This window comes from Bos javanicus, chromosome 6, assembly GCF_032452875.1.
Source record: "Bos javanicus breed banteng chromosome 6, ARS-OSU_banteng_1.0, whole genome shotgun sequence".
Classification (NCBI taxonomy): Eukaryota; Metazoa; Chordata; class Mammalia; order Artiodactyla; family Bovidae; genus Bos; species Bos javanicus.
This window is the reverse complement of record NC_083873.1, coordinates 99,748,797-99,772,924: the sequence shown is the minus strand read 5'-3', so window position 1 is coordinate 99,772,924 and position 24,128 is coordinate 99,748,797. Positions and strand designations below refer to the sequence as shown.

General features: G+C 40.2%; 1 protein-coding gene across 1 annotated transcript in view; it reads right to left on the bottom strand.

Moving 5' to 3' along the window:
• Nucleotides 1–6,748: 6,748 nt before the first annotated feature.
• Nucleotides 6,749–24,128, bottom strand: part of CDS1 (CDP-diacylglycerol synthase 1) — a 79,764-nt gene continuing 62,384 nt past the window's right edge. The window contains exons 10-13 of the mRNA XM_061420686.1: nucleotides 21,079–21,231; nucleotides 19,570–19,689; nucleotides 16,761–16,864; nucleotides 6,749–9,576 (exon numbers count right to left, since the gene is read on the bottom strand). Coding sequence (XP_061276670.1) covers nucleotides 9,447–9,576; nucleotides 16,761–16,864; nucleotides 19,570–19,689; nucleotides 21,079–21,231 — 507 coding nt within the window. The 3' untranslated portion in view covers nucleotides 6,749–9,446. The remainder of the gene's footprint in view (nucleotides 9,577–16,760; nucleotides 16,865–19,569; nucleotides 19,690–21,078; nucleotides 21,232–24,128) is intronic.

The following is a 24,128-nucleotide window of genomic DNA, read 5'->3' as shown; positions in this document are numbered from 1 at the left end:
TTATGATCCAACTGATTACGAAGAAATAAACCAGGGAGCAAAAGTCAACCTAAGCAGCCTGACTATAAACTCAAGTATCATCACAGTGTGACCCTGCAGGCCAATTCTGCCAAGAGAAAGAAACCAAGACCCACCCCAGCAGTGTGACCAAGTATGCTTGTGGCTCAAGTGTGGATCCATCCATATAGATTTTTCCTTCTCCTAAGGTAGCAATCTCTATGTCCATGATGATACATATTCCACTGGGCCTTGTGGATGATACAAAAATGACATAACTAACCTCTTCAAGAACTTTCTAGCCTATAAATGAGAGGCTTGCCTTCAAGTCGGTGTAAGATCTATAGTTGAATTTTCAGTGAGTCTACTCCATTTCTTACTGTTTCTAATTCAGTAAGAATGACAATCTCATCACAACTGGTTTTCTGAGCTCTTCAATCTTCATTTTCACATCATTCTATTATTCTCTCATTTCATCGCTGATCCTTTATTGAACTCATATTTTCACTAAATTACATAATACAAAGCCTTCCCAGAAAATTCTCTTCTTTAGGGTGGTTTTTCCTCCCCCGCCCCCCAGACTGGGCTCTTGGCATGTGTGCCTGCTTTCCTTCCTTCGTTTTGTGTAGGTGTGATAGCATTGATTTGCATCTTCCTCCTTTTAAACGTGGGTATTCCAACCCCAGAGTTTGCACTTGCTGACGTACAGTGTGAGTGAATTCACCCTTAGTTTGGGGACTGGCTGTGGGATTTCTGTACTTCTGCCTTGGCCACCATGGTCCATGCTCAGCCAGGCAAGCCCACGAAGATGCTGGATTCTGTCAGTCCTTCTTAAAACCTGCAGGGCTCCTTACTTCCTACCTCCTTCATTCTGCACACTTGCCAGGCTCTCCTTCCAACGGTAATATCTGCCTTGAGGCTCCTAACCCATCTGTGCTCCACTTCCTCATTCCCCTGCCTCAATCATGTCTCAACTGTCACCTTCTAAGGGAGGCCTTCCCTGACCTCCGGGCAGTACTGAGCCGACCCCTCAGTGATGCCCATCAGACAGCAAGGAGGGGAGGCTCAACACGTCGTGGGGCCCCCGGTTGTGGAGACAATCGGCAGCCCTCCCCTGCTCCTCCCCAGGCCCAGAATACCTTCCCCTGTACATCTACCATTACAGATTGTCTAGTCATTTACAACTTTACTGAGAATTAACATCCTATGAAAATTCATCAAATAAGACTCTTTGAGTTGAGCATGTTTAGAGTTGTGCAGCTATCACTATCGTCTAATTTTGAAACATTTGCACCACCCCTAAGGAAATCTCACACCATTAGTCCCCATTCTCCTCCCTGTCCCCAACCCTGGCAGCCACTGACCTACTCCCTGCCTATAGAGTTGCCTGTTCTGGATATTTAATTTAATGGAGTTGTCAGTATGTGATCTTCAGGGGCTGTCCTATGTTAGTGAACATAATATTTTGGAGTTTCATTCATATTGTGTCATGTATCAGAACTTCCTTTTCATGGCCAAGTGGTTTAGTCCATTGTGTGGATATATCACTTTTTATTTATCCATTCACCCCCGGATGGACATGTAGTTTGCATCTGCTTTTTACTGTTGTGAATAATGCTGTTGCAAACATTTGTGTTAACATTGGGCATTTTCATTTTTCTTGGGTATATATATATATATATATATTCCTAAGAGTGGAATTGCTGGATCATATGGTAACACTTTACCATGTTGAGGAACTGCCAGACTGTTTTCCAAAACAGTTCTCCCATTTTACATTCCCTCCAGCAATGTGTCCAACCCTTTGTCACTCTCAAGAGAACGGCACCGGCCAACCCTCAGTCCCTTCTCTGTCACCTGTGAGCCCTCATGAAAATGTCTCTTTGGTTTAGAGACAGGCCACTTTCTAATGTACTTTCAAGCTGAGAGTGACAGCCTGCATTAGTACCCTGGGAATGGAAAGAGAATCAGGTGGATGTACTGTCGTAAGTGGAGACTTCAGCCATCAGAAATGGACAGATGCAGCAGACAGAAATTTAGCACGGACACAGCTGAACTTCAGAGCACCATCACTCAACTGGGTAAAACTGACATGCACAGACACCCAGGAACAACAGAATACACATTCTTCTCAAAGTCCCATGGAGTTCACCAAAATAGACCATATTCTGGGCCATAAAATACATCTAAATTAAAAAAAATCATATAATGTCTGCTTTCAGACCACAAAGAATTAAACTGGAAATTCCAAAATATATGGAGCTTAAACACAGGCATCAAAGAAGAAATCTCAAAAGAAATGTTAAAATATTTTGAGCTGAATGAAAATGCAACTTACCAAAATTTGTAAGTGAAAGGAACAGTTACAAAGGGAGATTTATACCACTTGAGTGCATATATTAGAAAAGAAGACCAAAAATCAATAACCTAAAGAAGAGCAAATTAAATCCAAAGTAAGCACAAGAAGAGAAACAGTGAGAACATAAATTAGTGAAGTTGAAAACAAGAAATCAGTACCAAAAAATCAGTGAAACCAAAAGCTGGTTCTTTGAAAATATCACCAAAAATCAAAAGGCCTCTAGCCAATCTACCTTAAAGAGAGGACACTGATTACTGATATTAGAAAAGAAATAGAATCTATCACCACAGATCCTGTGAAATTAAAAGGATAATAAAGGAACACTATGAACAACTCTATGCCCACAAATTTGCTAACCTAGATGAAGTGGACCAATTCCTTGAAAGACACAACATGCCAAAGCTCATACAAGAAATAGTCTGAATAGGCTTCTATCAAAGAAATTAATACTTAATAACCTTTCAAAACAGACAATACCAGGCCCAGATGGATTCACTGGTAAATTCTATCAAAAAGGAAGAAATGATACCAATCGTCTACAATCTTTTTCAGAGGACAGAAGCAGAGGAAACACTTCCCAACTCATTCTATGCAAACAGCATTACCTTAACACCAAAAGCAGATAAAACCATTACAAGAAAACTGCAATCTCTCTCATGAATATAGGTGCAAAATCCTCAGCAAAGTATTAGCAAATCAAATCCAACAATGCATAAAAAGAATTATATACCATAACCAAGTGAGATATATTTCAAGTGTTCAAGGCTGGCTCAACATTTAAAAATCAGTGTAATCCATCACATCATTTAGCTGAAAAAGAAAAATGATATGACCATATCAAATGCAAAAAAAAAAAAAGCATTTAACAAAGTCCAACACTCATTCACTAAAAGCTCTCAGTAAACTAGGAATACAGGGGAACCACCTCAACTTGATAAAGACTCGCCACAAAAAAATCTACAGCTAACATGATATTCAATGATGAGAAGCTTAAAGCTTTACCACTAAAATCAGCTACAAAGCAAGGTCTGTCATCCCTCCTCAACATCATACTGGAAGTTCTACCTAATGCAGTAAGACAAGAAAATCAAGTATATAGCTGGGAAGAAAGACATAAAACTTTTTGTTGCCAGGTGACAGGATTGTATGTAGAACCCCCCCCAAAATGTGACCAAAAACTCCTTTAATTAGCATTAATAGAAAGTTTTCAGATTATAAAAATAAGTCACTTTCCCATATATCAGCAATGAACAAGTGAAATTGGAAGTTAAAAACAATGCCATTTACATTATCATTCCCCAAAATGAAATACTTTTGTATAAAGTTAAGAAAATGAGTATAAGATTTGTATGATGAAAACTGGAGAACTTTTATATAGACATACCTTAGAGATACTGTAGGTTCATTTCCACTCAATAAAGCAAATATCTCAAAGCAAGTCACCTGAATTTCTTGGTTTCTCAAGGCATATGTTATGTTTACATTATACTGTGGTCTTTTAAGTGTGCAATAGCAATATGTCTAAAAACTAATGTATGTATCTCAACTTTAAAATATTTTTTAAAATGTGACCATCACCTGAGCTTTCAGTGAGTCATAACCTTTTTGCAGGTGGAGGGTCTTACCTCAATGTTGATGCTGCCAGCTGATCAGGGTGGTAGTTGCTGAAGTTGGGGTGCCTGTGGCAGTTTCTTAAAACAACAATGAATTTTGCCACAACTACTGACTTTTGCTTTCACCAACGATTCCTCTGTAGCAAGCAATGCTGCTTGACAGCATTTTACCCACAGTAGAACTTCTTTCAAAATTAGAGTCAATCCTCTCAAATCCTGCTGCTACTTTATAAACTAAGTTTATTAATGTTTTAAATCTTGTGTTGTTATTTCAACAACCTTCAGGGCTTCCCAGGTGGCTGGGACATATTTGTAAGTCATATATCTGATAAGGGATTTGTATCTAGGATACATAATAATCTCCTACAGCTTAGGAAAAACATCACATGTAAAAATGTGCAAAGATACAAACAGACATTTTATCACAGAAGATATACAAGTGGCCCACGAAAAGATGCTCAACACCATTAGCCATTGGGGAAATGCAAGCTAAAACCACCTTGAGATACCTCGGCACGCCAGCCAGAATGGCCATCTTTAAAAAGACAACACCAAAAAAAAGTGTGTATATGTATAACTTACTCACTTTACTGTACAATTGAAACTAACACAACACTGTAAATCAACTAGACTCCAAGAAAATTGTTGAAAAAAGACAGTGCTGAGTTCTGGTGAGGATGTAGGTAGATTGGAACACTTGTACACTGCAGGCAGGAATAGAAGACTGTACTTGGGACAGTTTGGCCATTTCTTTAAAAGTTAAACATAAACTTACTATATGACCCAGCAATTCTACCCTGGAAATCTGAAGGGAACGCAGACATGCCCACACAACACATGTCAACACTTTGCATAAGAACCAAAAATTGGAAATAACTGAAATAATCAACAGGTAAATGGGTCAGCATTTACAGTATTAATAAAAAGGAAAGAAGTACTGATATATGCAAAAATATTATGCCAGACATAGAACACTGCATAGTGTATGCGTCTGTGTATACGCAGTGTCCAGAAAAGGCAAATTCCTAAAGACAGAAAGCAAACCAGAGGTTGCCTAAAGCTGGAGGTTGGCGTGAGGATCATGTGCAAATGGGCACCAGGGATTTTTCTGGAGTGATGGGAATGTTCTCAAACCACAGGTGGTAATGGCTGCACAGTGTTATGGTACATAGACTGCATCAATATTGGGGGGACGGAATTGCTAATGATACAAAAGTGTCTACCTTACCTGTACTGTCGAAGCCTCCGGTTCCCTCACAAAGTTTCGAGATTTATTAAAACTGATCAAAAATATACTTAATAGATTATTCAAGATTGTTCTGCAAACTTACCACTTTTCTGGGTCCTGTCTGAAGTTTGAACATTGCACATGCTTGAATAAAAACCACCGGGATCCATTACGCTCCAGCTGAATACACAGCAGAAAAGGAGGCTATGAGAGCTTAAACCCCAAATCCATACCCCATTGTCCTGTAAGTTTGACAGAGTAGTTTGAAATTTCATTCTTTTCCCAAGAGGACACCTTCAGGTGGGCTGTCCTTCAATGAATCTCTTTCTCTGGGCAACAAGACTGCTGGTTTACCCACCCATGTCCTTTGTATACACTTAAGGACCAAAGTATTCTCTCAGTTCATTTTGGAAACTCACTTTGCCATCAACAGATAACATTCGACTCATCAGCCCGTACTAAACAACTCTCCTTGTTATCTGATGTTTCAAGAATATTCTCCCCTTCTGTGCAGGAAAAGGAAGACAATGGGATTAAGGTAAGACAGGCTTTTGATTTTGGTTAAATTGTCTAGATCTGCCTTTATTTGCAGCCACTGCATGAAGATTCCCAAATACAGCCACTCCTCAGGGAGTGAATTTTAAACTCTAAGTTTCAGAGCTGGTAAGGAGAACTGGCTGTAGACTCTCTGCAGGGCAGACAGCTCGTCCATGGAGGTCAGAATGATGGTGTCCATTCAAGGAGCACTTACATTGCCAAGTCACTCAGTCATGGCCAACTCTGCACCCCTATGGACTGGAGCCCACCAGGCTCCTCTGTCCATGGCATTTTCCTGGCAAGAATACTGAAGTGGGTTGCCATGCCCTCCTCCAGGGGAATCTTCCCACTTACATTAAAACTACCTAAGCTAGATGTGACCAGACATGTGGACCCCGTTCTGTTCAGTCCTACCAGTCACTGCCCAGCAGAGATGGGCAACAGGAGAGGGGCAGAGAGGAAGAAGGAAGGACACCAAGGATCAGCTCCTTTATGCTGAACCCAAATCACAACATATTCACAGGAGTTTTCACTTGACCCTTAACCTAACCATAAGAACTAAGAGTAATGAAGCCCATCTTAGAGTCACACCAAATAAACACAGGGATGAGTGTGGAGGGGCTGTTCAAGAGACACAAACGGGGATGTGCAGAGCTGGGTCTTCAGACTCCAAACCAGTTATTTGATCAGAAGCTTGAGGACCTGGGGAGATGCCAGCATTGAGCCAGACCCTGGGAACACAGTGGCCATCAAGACAGACACCACTCACTGTCCATGCAGCTTAGAGCTCTAGTGATGATGAATAAAAATTCACAAAAATAAATAGCAATTACAAACTAAGACATACCCAAGACATTCGGTCCTCTTTCTATCAAGAGGATATCACCTCTCAACAACCATGTTTAATGATCAGCCGAGCTTATTTACTCCCCTGCCCTGAAGATGTCACTGTAGGTGTTGGTGACTGTACTTGCTGAATGAAATGTTTCTCCAAAGAGAGAACGCACAACAGAGTTCAAATGTGATTTGTTTATTTTCCTGTCTGAGTAAGAGGTTCAGAGAATGGATTGACACATATCATAAGCTATCTTCCAGCCATATACAGTAGGTATACACTGATTCTACTTTTTCTTTTCCCCTGATAGGTGACACTTTCTTTGTTCAAACCAAATTACAAATGAAGAGATACTGTAAAAATAAAAGGGGGTGTGTGTGTAGTTTTTTATTCTCAGACAGTAAATGTATACCCATCACCACGAGGGGAAAAGCACTGAGGAAACATCTGTACTGAACAGTCAGGACCCTCAGAGTCCCTCTCCCAACAGCAGACTGGAACACGTAGCCATTACTATAAAGGAAGTTCGTAGTCTTCCATTTTTTCTGCCATCACATTTGCTACACTGGAATTTAAACCCTCTTCAGAGTGCAAATACAAAAGTGATCAAAGTCAGGGTTTTATGGCAATCTTTGCCAAACTTTATTCTTGCTAAAATATATTCTAATATACATGCTATAAAAGTACACTAAAAAGGTCAATCTTTAGAGCTCTGTTAAAATTAAGAATTTTTTTTACATATAGAATAATATACACCCAACTCTAAAAGTATATTTGAGGATAGCTATTACTGTGACCCCAAATATTTCTAGCTTCAGATTTTGTTTATAATAGTATCAATTTTATAATACATGTATTCAGTAATGCTCTCATAATTCTATATTGCCATACTTCACTCATCACTAAAGAAAAATGCAGAGGGAACTGCATTTTCTCCAAGAAGTTCTTATTGTGCAAATCGCCAAGTTTTCAACAGAAGTTCCTATTACAATATTTTTTAAACTTTGGTAAGTAAAATTCTCTTATGATCCACATTTGGGGCTTTTAATGCAGCAAGTAAAAAAAAGCAAAAAAAAAAAAAAGCGATGTTGAAAATTAACCTGAAGGTAGCTTGATTTTAAAAATGATCACTTCCTTCTGTAATAACATTTCCAGGGCCAATTCTAGGTGTTTATGGAATAGTGTGGAATAAGGCTGACTGCACACATTCAGCGGTGATGAACTGACTAAGTGCATGCCAAACCAAGACATTAGACTCTTGGGACTGAGTTTAACTATATCCACCACAATCATGCGGTACACGTGATAAGGCTGCTAGTTTACATCTGTGGAACCCAGGCATATCCGCAATTTTTTTATTTTAAGTAGAGTTGTAGAACAGAAATATAAAATAATTGAAATTTGTTTCTGATTTAAACAAAAATATGTACCCTTTTCATTAACAAAACATTCTTTAAAATATATCAACTTCTCTCCAAACATTTAGCCAAGGGGCACTAGGCAATTTTTGAAGGTTTTGTGCTGACCGTTCAATACAATAAATACGGTTGTAGTGAGCACACAGCAACAGTAGATTATTGACATCCACTGAGAAGAAATGTATTCTCCTCTGGTTACAGTGTCCAGTCCCCCAAAGGGAAGGTTTGGCATTCGTGTGCTTTTTGTTCTTGGTGGGAATCACTTCCGCCTGATTTTCGTTGTTGGAAGAAACACCAGCTGATGACTTCAGGTTTTGTGACATGATGTGAAAGAGGAACGTGACAAAAATTAGCTGCTACCATGGAGCCTGTCTGGGATGGGGTTTCCAGGCAGATCTCGCTTCGTCCCAGGGGAGTGTCCGGTGGGCTGCACGGGAACCAGGAGCCAGGCACCTGGGACCCAGGCGTGTGGAGCTGCATCTTGGTGGGGGGGGGGGGGGGGAGGGGGGCGTTGCTCTCCAGAGCAGAGCACCCCCTGCTCTGCCTCGGTCACCACCCCTCCTCACTACCTTATATGCTGATGTCTGTGGGTACAGAACTTATGGGGACCAGCTCACAGGGAAACGAAGGCAGAGAAGTCAACCAAGAGGCGGCTGTGAGCGTGCCATCCTCCAGTGCTGCCTCCTGACGGCCGGTCTGTTGAGATGATGGGTGGAGCACGCGCACATCCGTTCTTCCCAGCGGAATTCTCCCATTTCTCTTGAAAGCTTTTGAGAAGATCCTGTTTTTTTCCAAACCATTTTATCAAAGTAGTCTGATGTCGGCTCTTTCGAGCAAACCAATCGTGGTAGAAACTTCAGCCCCTCTCTCTTGAATTTCAAACCTACCTAAAAGTGGAATGTTTTCCCCTGGCAAATAATTACTTCTTTGAAAAGTGGACAGTTATTCTTTTTTTGGATCCAAATCAGCCCTTCAGAAAATACTTCAGACTGAAAGAGGAGGAAGTGGAGGAGAACTAGCTTCCTATTGTGCCTTACATAAAACGTTTTGCTGAAAGTGAAGAACGGCTCCGACTACAAAGGTAAATATTTGTGGAAAGGGCACACCGCCAGGTGCAACCTCAAGACATCCTCAATGTACTCACTTCATCGTGTGTGACTCTTTAAAATACAAGTCTTTTAAGTGACGAAACCGAGCAAGTAATGGGAAGGAAGTTAACATCAGAAAATACACTTTAGAAAAAGTACAAGACATTTTGCCCTCCATTTGCTACTTATTTCATAACTTAGATCAAGAAAGTGTTAAATATTCACAGTAACTTTAGAGAGGAAACTTTCATGTCTGTAAAACTTCAATCCATTGCATTTTCAACTGTTTCTCTGTACAATTAGAAAAATGTCATCTGTCAGTGCTTTCCTGGAGAATTCTTTATTGTTAGTCCATCCCTCTCTGGCTCCAATTATACCTTCAAGGTGGGCTGTAGTATCCCCTTCTCAATGAGATGAGTCTTCAGAGTTTTATAGATATTTAACTGCTGTTCTGGTTGAAGCACCAACAGCTGCTGCAGCACTTTGCTGGGATTCGGACCCCTGGTAACAGCAGAAAAGACAAAGTTCACACTATTTTGAGAGAGCTGAAGGCAGCATAGACTTGTGTTTAAAATAAACCATGCCTTTAGGACTTGCCTGGTGGCGCAATAGGGGCTCAGACAGTAAAGAATCTGCCTACAGTGCAGGAGGCCTGGGTTGGATCCGTGGGTTGGAAAGATCCTCTGGAGAAAGGAATGGCTCCCCATTCCAGTATTCCAGATTCTATGGACAGAGGAGCCTGGCAGGCTACAGTCCATGGGGTCGCAAAGAGTCAGACACAACTGAGTGACTAACACTTTCCCTTTTGGTGGTACAATGGATAGGATCCGCCTGCCAATGCAGGGGAAACGGTTTTGATCCCTGATCTGGGAAGATCGCACACGCCAAGGAGCAGGTAAAGGCTGTGCGCCACAAATACTGAGCCTGTGCACTCTAGAGCCTGTGCTCCGCAACAAGACACCACAATGAGAAGCCCACGCACCACAACTAGAGAAAGCCCGGACACAGCAACAAAGACCCAACGCCACAAATAAGGGGGAAAAAACCTAGAACTCTCCACTGAAAGGCGTGCAGGGTAGATGTGGGAGAAATGCACAAACACAGAAGACAGGGTCAATACGAGGCATTGATGGGGTGCAGATCTAAACGTTCCACACAACTTCTCAAAAGGGCAACCTGAGTTAGAAGCCAAGGTTGATAACAAAACCTGAGACTGGACAAGACACAGAAACCATTCTGTAAGAAAAGGAGCACAGTTCCTGGTGGATGAAGATAAACTAGAAGAGAACATGAAAATAATATAAATATTTTTGCTTCAAAGAAACGTCAGACAAAGAAGGTGTTTTGTTGAAAGAATACACATAGTCCTGAGCCTGCACTGAAGCCGCCACCTGGGATCTACAGTGGGAACAACAGCCTTTGTTCAAAGAAGGTCTTGGGTAAACCCCAACAATAGAAACAAAATAAAAGGGGCTCTGCTTCAGCTGTGGAGCCGGTGGTAAAGAATCTGCCTGCCAATGCAGGAGTTGCTAGAGACTCCAGTTCGATCACTGAGTTGCAAAGGTGCCTTGGAGTAGGAAATGGCAACCCACTGGAGTATTCTTACCTGGAAAATTTCATGGACAGAGGAGCCTGGCAGGCTACAGTCCATGGGGTCATAAAGAGTTGGACATGACTGAACATCCACACTCGCACCCACCCTGCTTTAGCTGAAAGGAGGACAGGGAGCTGGAGAATCCTGCCTGCCTTATCCACCTTACCCAGCAGTCCCACTCCCACTGGGGAGGAAATAAGCCCAGGCAGCGTTAAGTATCCACTGGGTTGTGACTGCTCTCCACCAGGTACCATGCAGGGGCCTCTCCCTAGGCTTCTCCAGCATCCCTACACCAGCCCTTCTCTCTATACCCTCCCCTGGTACACTCTGAGTCAGAAAAGGTCTCAACCAGGACTTCACACTGTTCTATCCTGAGACGCTGTGACAGGCAGGGGAGTGCAATTTCCTACCTTTTGGACTAGCACTCAATCCATCTGTAAGCTATAGATCACTTTCTGTACTTACACTGCCAAAGTGCTATTTTGTCAAATTCAGAATGCACCTCATTCAGACCATAATGCATACGTACTATTCTTTGCAATTCCTACAATCCACTTGAACAGGAAAAGCAGAGTAGGTTTACTTTTCAGGAAATCCAATGGGAAAAATAAGCAAGACACAAGTAATAGATGGAGAATGGCACAGAATTCTGAGAAAGACATTTACACAGGTAATTAAATTTATGACTTATGATAAGGACTCTTCAGTTCAAGGGCTTCCCTGGTGGCTCAGTGGTAAAGGATCCACCTACCAATGCAGGAGACTCAGGTTCCATCCTTGGGTCAGGAAGATCCCCTGGAGAAGGAAATGGCAACCCACTCTAGTATTCTTGCCTGAGAATTGCATGGACCAAGGAGCCTGGTGGGCGACAGTCCGTGGAGTCCCAAAAGAGTCGGACATGACTTAGTGACTAAACAACTTCAGTTCAGATGGAATTATAAGAAGTAGAAAACCCAGCAACAAAGAAATATTTGCTGTAGGGTGGTATCACAGAGAAAATCTTAGATTCAGAAAACTGCACAATAGCATGAATTAGCTGTCTCCTAGGTCACACCTTTGTGCACGAGGCTCAAATCATTTCCCAAAACCCTGAAGCCATAAGTCTACCACAACCACAGTCTACTCACATCAAGACACAGCTTGTCTTATATTTCTTCACAAGACTCAGCAACTTCATAACATAAACCCAGAGTAGGGGCCCCCAGAGAAAGGGAAGGCTGTTCTAGCAAGTTCAGCTAAATGCAAAACTGTCAGCAGGTGCTCCCAGCTAGCTGCACACTGGCTCTAGCACCGTATTTCTAATCATCTAAATATTTACTTTCAAATGGAGGACAACCAGGCTCAGCATGACTTTTTCCTACTGAGAGAACAGCAGATCAAAAAGCAAAAAAAGTATGTGTTAACACTCTAAAAGCTGACCATCTTCGGAAAAGAAAGAGTTCTAAGGATTTAATCAGTAATTACTAATACTCAAATAGATCAATGAATAAGTCATACGCAAATGGATTAAATGCCGGGAGCCGGTGAGGCATTCCACTCGTGACTAAGGTCATGAGGAAGGAGGCTCGGCATACGCAAAGGCGGGATCGAGCCTCAGGAGTCCCCCCGGATATTCTCAAGTATCTACCCCCCAAAAAAACCAGAGTCTGCCTACTTTATTGCTTTGTGCTCTCACCTCTGACTTTACTGGGGGCTGTCCCCCACCACCATCTCGCTCTCTCTGTCAAAGAGTTTACTTACAGCTCCAATTAATAAAAGTTCCTGGGCAATTAGGAGTGTTTAAATCCAAACCCCTCAGATGGCTCTCTAACTCGCCTGACAAGTTTACCCGGACTCCTACAGCTATGCATACGATTGTTTACAGTCTCCCAGCCTCAAGAGGCACGGGAAGCTTAAGATATTCAAATAGCTTAGAGCCTCTCAGAGAGTTAGAAACTGTCAGAATAAAACTAGTAAAAGATTTCATTGATGAGCCAATGCTTGTTGCCAAGTTTTCACATCCCCTGAATTGTATTCTTGAATGTGTATTAATTAATATAGTTGGTATGTAGAAAAAATAAGTAGTGGCCTTGGTGTTAGTAACTTTAGACCCTTAAGGTAATAAATTCTTTCCCTTTGTTGTAAACCCATTACACATCTGCCCTATAGGAATGCAATTTTATCTTCAGAAGATGGCGCCAAACCTTAAAATAATTACTCTTAGAGAAAATAAGTCTTACGGTTGATAAGTCTTTGTCAAGAGTCATAAAATGTTAATAGGCCTTCTGGCCAGAAGATGATGTAAATCATCTAAACCATTTGTATACGATAAATTTGCAGGAAAGAAACCCTGGTTTTTGATAAGGATCAAAGACTGCTGACTTTGCATCCCCTATTATCCTCTATGTGTAACTTAGGGTATATAAGCCCGTGTTGAAAATAAAGCTACGGGCCTTGCTCACCAAAACTTGGTCTCCCCATGTCATTCTTGCCCTCAATTTCCAGCTGAGTCTCCATCTGGAGCGCGGATATCCTCTGCGACCATTTATTTGCCTGGGCTTCTAAGACCCACTCAAGAAGGTGTCTAAGGTGGGGCACCTTCCGCTATTCGAGAGGGCGCCTGCGGCCTCCATGGTCAGAGCTAACCTGGTGTCACAGGTTATATTGATTTTCCGCGTAAACCAAGCTACTCAGCTTCTTTTCTCCACTGAATTTTCCTACTGAGCTATCCTCATTCTATTACTCTTTATATCTCTAATTAACATTTGAATAGGTCGCCAACGCCATCTCCCCTTCGAATACCCTGGATCAGCCAGGGCTGGACCTCGGCAATTAAATACTCCAATTAAAAAGACAAAGACTGTGAACTGGGTTATAAAAACAAACAAAATCCAGTTATACACTTGTGAGAAGAAAAACACACTTTAAATATAAGGGAAAAGGCACACAAGAAATAAAAGGATAGACAAAGAAATACTATGCAAACATTAATCAAAGTAGGCTGATGTTGCTATACTTATATTCCACAAAATAAGCTTTAAACAGGTAGTATATAAAGATGAATATTATATGACATTAGGAGTGATTCAACAGTGTATACACTGTATACAGCTAACACAACCTCAATATCTATCTATAAAGCAAAAACTGGGAGATTCTGACAAAGCTCTCTTCATAACTGACGGAGCAAGCAGATGGAAAACCAAACCAAAAAATCAGTACAGAGACTTAGCTGAACCCCCCCAGTGGACTTGCAGCACTTGCCTCATGCACACGTGGAATGTGTATCTGAGTAGACCATGTGCTTGAGCACAGAGCAAGTCTCAGTGAAATAACAGAGTATGTTTTCTGGTCACAGAATTAAAGCAAAAATCAATAAAGGAGAATGAGAAATCTCCATTTCTTTGAAAGTGAATCAATGAACTTGTAAACAATTCCATGTCAAAGAAGATATAATACTGGAGATCAAAAAATATTTGTAGCTGAATAATGAAAATACAAATGTGGGATGACAGTACTTAAAGAGTATTAAAAAGAGCACTCAAAAAGCAGTAGTTAATAAGAAATATGTAGTGTTAGATGAACGTATTAGACAAGAAACCTGAAAATCAGTAACCTAAGCTTTATCTCAAGAAGCTGGAAAAGGAACAGAAAATTCAAACTTAAGGAAGATAACACAAAAACAGAAATGGAACCGATAGAAAACTCAGAAATAAACCCAGGCACCCATGGGCACCTGATCTATCACAAAGGAGGCAAGAATATCCAATGGAGAAAAGACAGTCTCTTCAATAAGTGGTGCTGGGAAAACTGGACAACTACATGTAAAAGGGTGAAATTAGAACATTCTCTAACACACACACAAATAAACTCAAATGGATCAAAGACCGAAATGTAAGGCTAGACACCATAAAAACTCCTACAGGAAAACATAGGCAAGACAGTCTTTGACAGAAACTGCAGCAAGATCTTTTTGGATCCACCTCGTAGACTATTGAAAATAGAAACAAAAATAAGCAAATGGGAACTAATTATGCTTAAAAGCTTTTGCACAGCAAAGTAAACCACGAACAAAACAAAAAGACAACCCACAGAATGGGAGAAAACATGTGCAGACAAAGCGACTGGCAAGGGACTAGTCTCCAAAATAAACAAACAGCTCATGCAGCTCTATGTCAAAAAAAAGAGAAAGAAACAACCCAATCAAAAAATGGGCGGAAGATCTAAATAGTTCTTTCTTCAAAGAAGACATACAGATGGCCAAAAAGCACATGAAAAGATGCTTAACATCACTAATTATCCGAGAAATGCAAATCAAAACTACAATAAGGTATCACCCCACACCTGTCAGAAAGCCCATCACCAAAAAATCTACAAACAATAAATACTGGAGAGAGTGTTGGTGGGAATGTAAATTGGTACAACCACTATGGAGAACAGGATGCAGATTCTTTAAAAAACTAAAAGTAGAGCCACCATATGATCCAGCAATCCCACTCATGGGTATATATCCAGAGAAAACTGTAATTCAAAAAGATACATGCACCCCAATGTTCACTGCAGCACTATTTACAAATGTCCATCAAAAGAGGAATGGATAAAGAAGATGTGGTACAGATATACAATGGAATATGAGTCATAAAATAGAAGAAAATAATGCCATTTGCAACAACACAAATGGACCTAGAGATTATCATACTATGTGAAGTCAGTCAAATACCGTGGTATTACTCATATGGGAAATCTAATTTTTAAAAATGATACAAATGAACTTATTTACAAAACAAACACTCACAGATTTTGAACACAAACTTATGTTTACCAAAAGGGAAATGCTGGACACAGGGGATAAATTAGGAGTTTGGGATTAACATGCACACACTGCTATATATAAAACAGGTAACTAACTAGGACCTACTCTATAACACAGGGCACTCTACTCAATATTCTATAATAAACTATATGGGGAACGAATCTGAAAGCGTATGAATAAATGTATACCTGATTCACTTCGCTGTATACCTGAAACTAACAACACTGTAAAGCAACTGTACACCAATAAAAAAATTTTTTAAAGATAAAGGAAGGAAAGATGAGAGTAGACATCATGAAATGGAAAACAAACACACAACAGAGAAAGTTCAAGTCAGAATCTGACTCTTTGAAAAGATTAATGAAATAAACTAACAAAACTGCTCAAGGAAAATAAAGGTTAATACAAAAATGCTCACACTACTATGGGTATATATTTAAAATGCGTATTTAGGGGCTATAAATATGAGTTTGCCTCCAAATAACAGGTTTTCTGGGTTCAGAAATATTCAAAACTACAGGTTTTCTAGGCTCAGACACCAGTAGAGACCATGATAGAAAAAAAGTTAGCATGTGGTTGATGTTGTTAGCCTTCACACCCCAGACTGGCGTTTTAGGGCAGACCCAAAACATTAAAGTTTAATAATGAGAATAAAGCACCCATATAAAACAGCAACACTCTCCAATCACCCTGCCTCACCTCTCCACTCCCACCCTCAACACACACACACGTCCATAAATCCCCTAGACTGCTTTTTCTCCATGCTCTTACAACCACCAAACAAGCTGTATTTGTTATCCACTCCTGCCCCTTCTCCCTCCAACTCCCCAACGAGAAAATAAGCTGAAGACGGGGACTGGTTTGTTTTGTCCTCTATTACATCCGTGCCGAGAACATTCCCCAACACGTAACAGATACTCAAGCAGTAACTAGTGGGCTGGATGAATTCTGTCCTCCTTTTTAACCCTCAGTGTCGACCATCACAGCGTCCACAGTTGAGAAATGAAATCTCCTCCTGTTCCAAACCCAGTCCCATGCATCCACCCTGACTGAATTTTAACTCAGTCCTATTAGACTATGACATACACTATTTTTTAAGCTGTTCAAATCTAAGAAAAATAATTACATTTTAATCATATCGCCCAAGGCAACAGTGTGACACAGAGCCAGGAGCCACCATCCCTTTCACTATTATGGAATACCAGTGACAGAAAAAGTAACGAATTCAAACTAATGCCTATGGGAATGAGAACTCAGAGAAATCATCTAACAAAACAGTTTTTAAAAATCTAAAAGTACCTTATAAAACTTGTGATGTACACATGCACGAAAGTTGCCATCAAGTACTGGCAATCAAATCTGTCCATTATCCCGCCATGTCCAGGAATGGTGTTTGCAAAATCCTTCAGGAAAAAAAGACCAACAAACATATTAGTAAATTCTCAAAAATCACCTGCTATAAAATTTCTATCTGTAAATGTCTCCTTGACATCATGGACTTCAAGGAAAACACTTTACTATTGGATTTTCCTATTAAATATAAGGGCTTCCCTGGTGGCTCAGACAGTAAAGAATCCACCCTCAATGTGGGAGACGGTTCGATCCCTGAGTTGGGACGATCTCCTGGAGGAGAGCATGGCAACCCACTGTAAGCATTCTTGCTTGGAGAATCCCCACAGACAAAGGACCCTGGCGGGCTACAGTCCATGGGGTTGCAAAGAGTCAGACTCTACTGAGCTTAGAGCACACATAAATACAAACTTATTAGAACACATCCAACAGATTTAAACCGTACCTTTGGAATATGTTAGAATCATGCCGGAATGGTTACTGAACTGACCCACAGCTTTCTATGTTGTTGCTGCTTCCTTTTTAGGGATCCAACCCACACCCGCTATGGAAGCAGGGGGGTCTTAACCATTGGGCTGCCACGGAAGTCCCAAGCCAAAGCTTTCAAATAACACTATTTAAATATTGAATCAATCTAGTACTAACTTTTTTCAGTTAATAAAACTTTTTCTAAATAAAAAAAGCTGTCAGCTATTACTAATCGTATATCCTGCTCTTCTGTTTTATCAGCAACTATTGGGAGGGTGCTATTTTAGTGTTGTTGACAGATGTACAACTGGTTCTAGCTCATGTTTATCCTAATAGTTCTTATGCTGAAATAAATATTTTACTACTGTGATGAATATTTCTTCTTTTTTTTTTAAGTGTTGGGGTACAAAAGAAAATCAAAACAGCTAATTAATTTGGGACATGTTAGTCCATTAAATGGCCAAATGGAGGGACTCGTTAATCAGCCTCTGCAAGTTGACCTTGAACAGATCTATCCAGGAAATGGAAATGTGTCAGTGCCCAGGAAATGGAAATGACCAACTGTTCTTCTCATTTACTCAGGCAACCTGAAAAACCTCTAAAATGTAACCGCAATTATACCTTCATTTCAGACATGAAAAGAAATCTCATCATTCAATAAGAAACCTTGGACTGGAGACTATTAAAGCAAATAAAATAGCTAGCGGGAAGCTGCTGTGTATTCCACAAGGAGTTCAGTTTGATGCTCTGTGATGACCTTGAGGAGTAGGATCGCGGGGGGCGGGGGTTGGATGGAAGCTCAAGAGGGAGGGACATATGTATACATAGAGTAGACTCAGGTTGGTGCACAGCAGAAACTAACATAACACTGTAAAGCAATTATGCACGCGTGCCAAGTCACTTCGGTCATGTACAATACTCCGCAACCCCATGGACACAGCCTGCTAGGCTCCTCTGTTCATGGGATTCTCCAGGCAAGAATACTGGAGTGGCAATCCAATAAATAAATAAATGAAAATACCATTCTAAACATAACATTTCTCCCTTTGAAAAAATGATCGAAAAACTCTTGGGTTAATTTTTTGCCAACACATTTCCTTCCGTCTCTCCCCTACTGACCCAAGCACGGGAGAACCGTGCTGACTCAGCCCTGCTCTACTCTTTGCAGCCTTTTCAGGCCTCTTGTCTTGCACAGCTACTGCTGTGGCCCTTTGTGGATATAAATTATCTCCCCAAGTAGGTGGTGAGCATCAGTGCGGACAACATCTTGCACATTTCTGTGTATTATATGCACCTAAGGTAGGATGTCCCCATTGCAAATGCTCTCTGAGTTCAGGTACTTATTTCCCTGGGATCTGGCCCCATCCACTCTGTAGTCCAATCTACTCTCTACCGTGGCCATGCTCTTCTTCTTCACCTTCCCTCTGTGAAGGCTCCTCTGCTCCAGTGCTTTCCCTGGAACTCCCTTCCTTCGATTTCTCTGCAGGACTCGTCATCCTTTCCCCAGATCCCTGCTCAAACATCACCTCCTCAGAGAAGCCTGCCCAGACTGCCCCACCTTCAGAAGCCACTCTAACTCCCAAAGGCACAACAGTCAAGTCTTAGTGAAGCCACGTGAGGAAAGCTGAGATAACAGGCCATTATTTCACTTTATGAGATTCTAACTTAAAACACAGGGCTGATTTTAAGTATCTGGAACAGGGACCAGCAGACTATGTCCCACAGACCAAATCCAGCCCACTGCCTGTTTTCTGTAAGTAAAGTTTATTAAAACACAGCCACACCCATTCATTGATATTTTGTCCATGGGACTCTCTCACTACCATGGAAGAATTCAGAGTTGAGTGGTTTGCAACAGCACTACTATTAACAGATGGCTTGGCCTTTACAGAAAGAGGCTGATGCCCCTTGATCTGGAGAATCCACAGTCACAGATCCCAGGACTCTCCTGCATGTCCCTTCGTGGGACATGCAGGACACTACACTTAACACAATTCGTGGCCGGATTCTTGGATGAACACCTGCAGGACCAAGATTCTGTGTCTGTCCCAATATTAAGGGACACATGCCATTTCAAGAAGAGAGGGTGATGTGATACTTTAAGATGCATTAACATGGCACGACCAAAACCTAACAAGAAAGAAGATACTCTGTAAGGCTGACACATACAGGGTGGAAAAGCTTTTGCCCAGGGGCTTAATGTAGGAGACCAAAAGAGAACCAAATTCCAACCCTCTTACATGCTCTAATTATATTCTAAAACACTCTAACAAAGAATCTAAACACATACCTTGATTTTGAAAGCTCTTTTGAATCCGCTGGCAAAGAAGCCTCCGAATGGACCAATCAAAGATGCAAATGTGGAAAGAGCAATGCTGTGTATCTGGAAAGGGTACATGCTCACTGTTTCCTAAAGAGGTTAAAAAAAAAAAAAAAAAAGGAGAGGGGTTGGAGCTAACTGCATGAGAAATGTATCTGAGCATGCCACCTAAACTAAGAACCGTGATATAAACAGGAAGTCAAGAGCATATGCCATATTTTTATTAATTTCACAAATTTTCAAGATCACAGGAAAAAAATAAATGCTGTAAGCTCGTACTATCCTTTGTTTATTCAGCCTATATGCCCCATTCCCTCTGTAAGGATACTGAAAGCACCTGGTGTACAAAAATCTAACAGGCTGCTTTCTAATCTGTCTAGGGATTTATACATCACTTGGGTTGCAGGATCACCAAAACTCAATTAATCTCTGAAATTGTTTTTTACAGTTGTTTCTGTAATCATATAATATATATTTTGATTGTGCATTTTATTTAACTTTAGTCTTATATGACAAAATGAGGGGAAAGTTGATCCTTCTTTTAAAACTAAGTTAAATGCTGTGGAAACACCTGAAAGTAAAATGCTTAAAAAGGCTGACAAAATGAGCATCAGGAAGACAATCATAAAAGATTTGGAGAAAAAATCATAAAAATCGAGAAGAATTCTACAGTCAAATTATTTCGTAAATTCTTAGTTCTTATTCCACTTTAAACAAACTGAAATTACACATTTGAGAAAGTGCATCATGGGTGTGATTTACAAAAGATCACTAAGAACTCCAATCTTTGGACTTGTTCTCAAAGCAATGGGCTCATCCCAATCAAAGACTGACAGAATCAAAGAATCCTTTAGCAGATAACAGATGGCTTGAACACTGAAAAAGTTCTCGCAATCAGTGTATCTAGTATTCAAGTAGAGAAATAATTTGTTGGTTAACCTTTTCTTCTCAAAAATTAACTTCAGTTAATAATAAAATACTTCAAGGAATCCCTGAAACAGGTGGTCCAGTGGCTAGGACTTAGTGCTTTCCCTGCTGGGGCCTGGGTTCAATTCCTGGTCAGGGAATTAAGAGCTAGCAAACCATGAGGCATCACAAAAAAAAAGTTTTAAATTGACTCCATTTATACCAGTTACACATAAAACTTATTATAACTTATCACTGCTTTATAGAAATCTAAAAGATGCTGAAAGATGTTTCTAAGACAAACACAAAATAAATTACCACCAGTATTCAAACCATTAGGCAAGTAAGTTTCTAACGGATAATTAGTTTGTGATAGTAATATTCATTTTATGTTCAAGAAGGGGAAACCCCCAGAGAATAGGATATACGATTGATGCCAAGCAGTCAGTGAAACCATTTTGGTATTCTATAGCTAAAAATTCTGTAGAAATTGATTTCTTGTGAAAATCTTAATTTTACTTTTAAAGGAAGCTTAACCTTCGGGAGGGAGGGTCCCTCCCACGTTTAACTTACCCGTCTCAACACTGCCTTCAGAAAGGGAGGAAGTGAGTAACTCTGAAGCTGAAAAAGTTCTGAGGGTTCACACTCCGTAACGAAGGAGTTTACATCACTTCGGTATTCCACTGGGCAGACAAAGTACTGGTATTTGGATAACACGTAAGCAGCCTAAATGACAAAGCAAGCATTCATAAAACAGTAAATGAAACAGAAATATGTATATACTAAAATTTTAATGTATATGTGTTATGTGTCAGAAAGGCCAGAAACAGAATGCCAAGTTTTCCTGCATTCTCATTCTGCTATGTATATTTAAAGTTAAATGATCATAAGCGACACAATAAAAGACTTTGAAAAGCCATCAGGAAACCAAAAATTTTTGAAAATCAGTGTTATTATAATCTCAGTATGACAATAAGAGGGAAGGGGAAAAAGATAAAAAATTGATTTGAGCATTTAGACAAGCATATAAACAAGCATTATAGCAAGGTTGTACTTTTTTTTAAAAACGTACTTAATGTCAACAGAAGCTAAGAATTATAAAGATACGGGACAGTACAGGGCTGAAGCTTCTTACATAAAGGTTATATTAATTTCATCAATAAAAAATAACCAGTAATTCAAAATTGCTAAGAAAACAGCACAGGTGAAAAACCCAGAAAATGGTTACTAAATTATTCTTTCTCTGGACGCATCATTGCAATTTTTAAAGCTATCTGTTCTCAGCCACAGAAGAAGATATATAAAAGCAAAATATCTTATTATAAATTTAAAGTGCTAGTTCATTTCCTTTCTCTGTGACACTCACACCATTATATTGCTCAAGAATGGTTAACAGAAGTGCAAATATAACACTGGGAATGGATATAGAGTGATTTTGCTTCCAAACAACCAGTTTCCTCAAAATTACTTATTAAATATATGCTATGCTATGCTAAGTCACTTCAGTCGTGTCCGACTCTGTGCGACCCCATAGATGGCAGCCCACCAGGCTCCCCTGTCCCTGGGATTCTCCAGGCAAGAACACTGGAGTGGGTTGCCATTGCCTTCTCCAATGCATGAAAGTGAAAAGTGAAAGTGAAGTTGCTCTGTCGTGTCCGACTCTAGCGACCCTATGGGTTGGAGCCTAACAGGCTCCTCCATCCATGGGATTTTCCAGGCAGGAGTACTGGAGTGGGGTGCCATTGCCTTCTCTGATATTTTATATATATATATATATATATATATATATATATATATATAATTTCCCTCATTATTTTGTCATGCATCACATTCTTTTAGGATCACTCTTTATTTTCTTTGGTCCTGTCCTTGGTCCTATCCAGTGATATGGCTGTTTAGAATTTCTAAATTGTCTTTAATTATACCAGATTCTTGTAGTAGTATTTAACTTAATAATATTCTGTATAAACATTGGATAGGACCAGGTCCCTTTCCATTATCCTATTTATCAATTACTATCAACATTCTACCAAATAAACACTGTAATAATTTTTAAAATTCTACTGGAATTTTCATTGAGAATGAACTAAACTGATAAAGAAAGGAATTATGATGGTTTTCCCATCCAGCCTGGCTCATTTCCATTTATTTGTGTATTTGCTTCCTCTCAAAGCCCCATGTTGTTAGTAAGTACCCTATATTTGGCTACAGAATATATTCTAGAACTGTTAAGGGACATGACTTAAAAATTAAACTTCCTGGCAGTAATTTTTTGGTATATTTATCTTATATCCAGCCATTTTTCTGTACCTTTTCTTGATTCTCACAAGACACCTTTGAATAAAAAACCTAAATTCCTAAATAAAAAACCATAATTATACACTATTTTTTAAAACACTAACAATATCCATATTCACAGCCAAAAGTGAACATCAATTATTTTTAACAAACTTTTTCTGTAAACTGGGCTCACAGGCACAAACACCCATTAAGTGAAGCAGCTGGCAAGTGTGAAGGAGGCAGAACTCTTCAACATCATTTGCAGTCTCTGCTTTTACTCAAAGCCACCGCCTGTCCCAGGATCTGTGTCCCCCAAAGGCTGCACAGCTATTAGAAACTACCAGAATACAACAAAGGGTCTCAAGCCTAGCTGTGTATGAGATTCAGCTGAGGGAGTTAATTGAGCTGGCAGAGGGCTGGGACATGAATGTTACAGAAGCTCCCCAGTTGATTTTGATACAGGCCAGGATGAGAGCTGCTGGGCTAGAGAATACGGACATACCTCGTTCTATTGCACTCGCTTTATTGTGCTTCCCAAGTTTTGTGTTTTTAACAAATTGAAGGTTTATGGCAACCCCGCCTCAAGCAAGCCTAACAGCACCATTTTTCCAACAGCAAGACTTTCGTGGAGGAAGTAACTACAAATGTGGTAAAATAGGAAAAGAACTGCAATGAGAAGTGGAGCCTGAATAAGGGGGGAATTGCTGCAATCTCCTTATACAACTGCCATGGATGAGGAATCACTTGTGATGAATGAGTAAACAAAGTGGTTTCTTGCGAGGAGCTCTATTCCTGGTGAAGATGCTGTGAAGACTGCTGAAATGACAACAAAGGCTATAGGCGATGACATAACCTTGTTTGATAAAGCAGCAGCAGGATTTGAGAAGACGGACTCCACTTCTGAAGGAAGTCATGCTGAGGGCAAAATGCTATCAGCATTGCACGCTACAGAGAGATCATTCACGAAAGAAGAGACAATCAGCACGGCGTACTTCACTGTTGTCTTATTTTAAGAGATTTCCAGAGCCACCACAGCCTTTAACAACCACCATCCTGATCAGTCAGCAGCATCACCATCAGGGCAAGGTTCTCCACCAGCAAAAAGATGATGACTTACTGAAGGCTCAGATGATGGTTAGTTAGGTTTTTTTTTTTTTCCCCTGGGGGGTGGGGGGCCTACAAAGTATTTTAAAATTAAGGTATGTACATTGTTCTTTAAGCTATAATGCGATTCCACACTTAAAGGACTAACAGTAAAATGTAAACGTAACTTTTATACACACTTTATAAAACATTCGTGTGACTCACTTTAACCCCACTACTTGCTTTACTGTGGTGGGCTG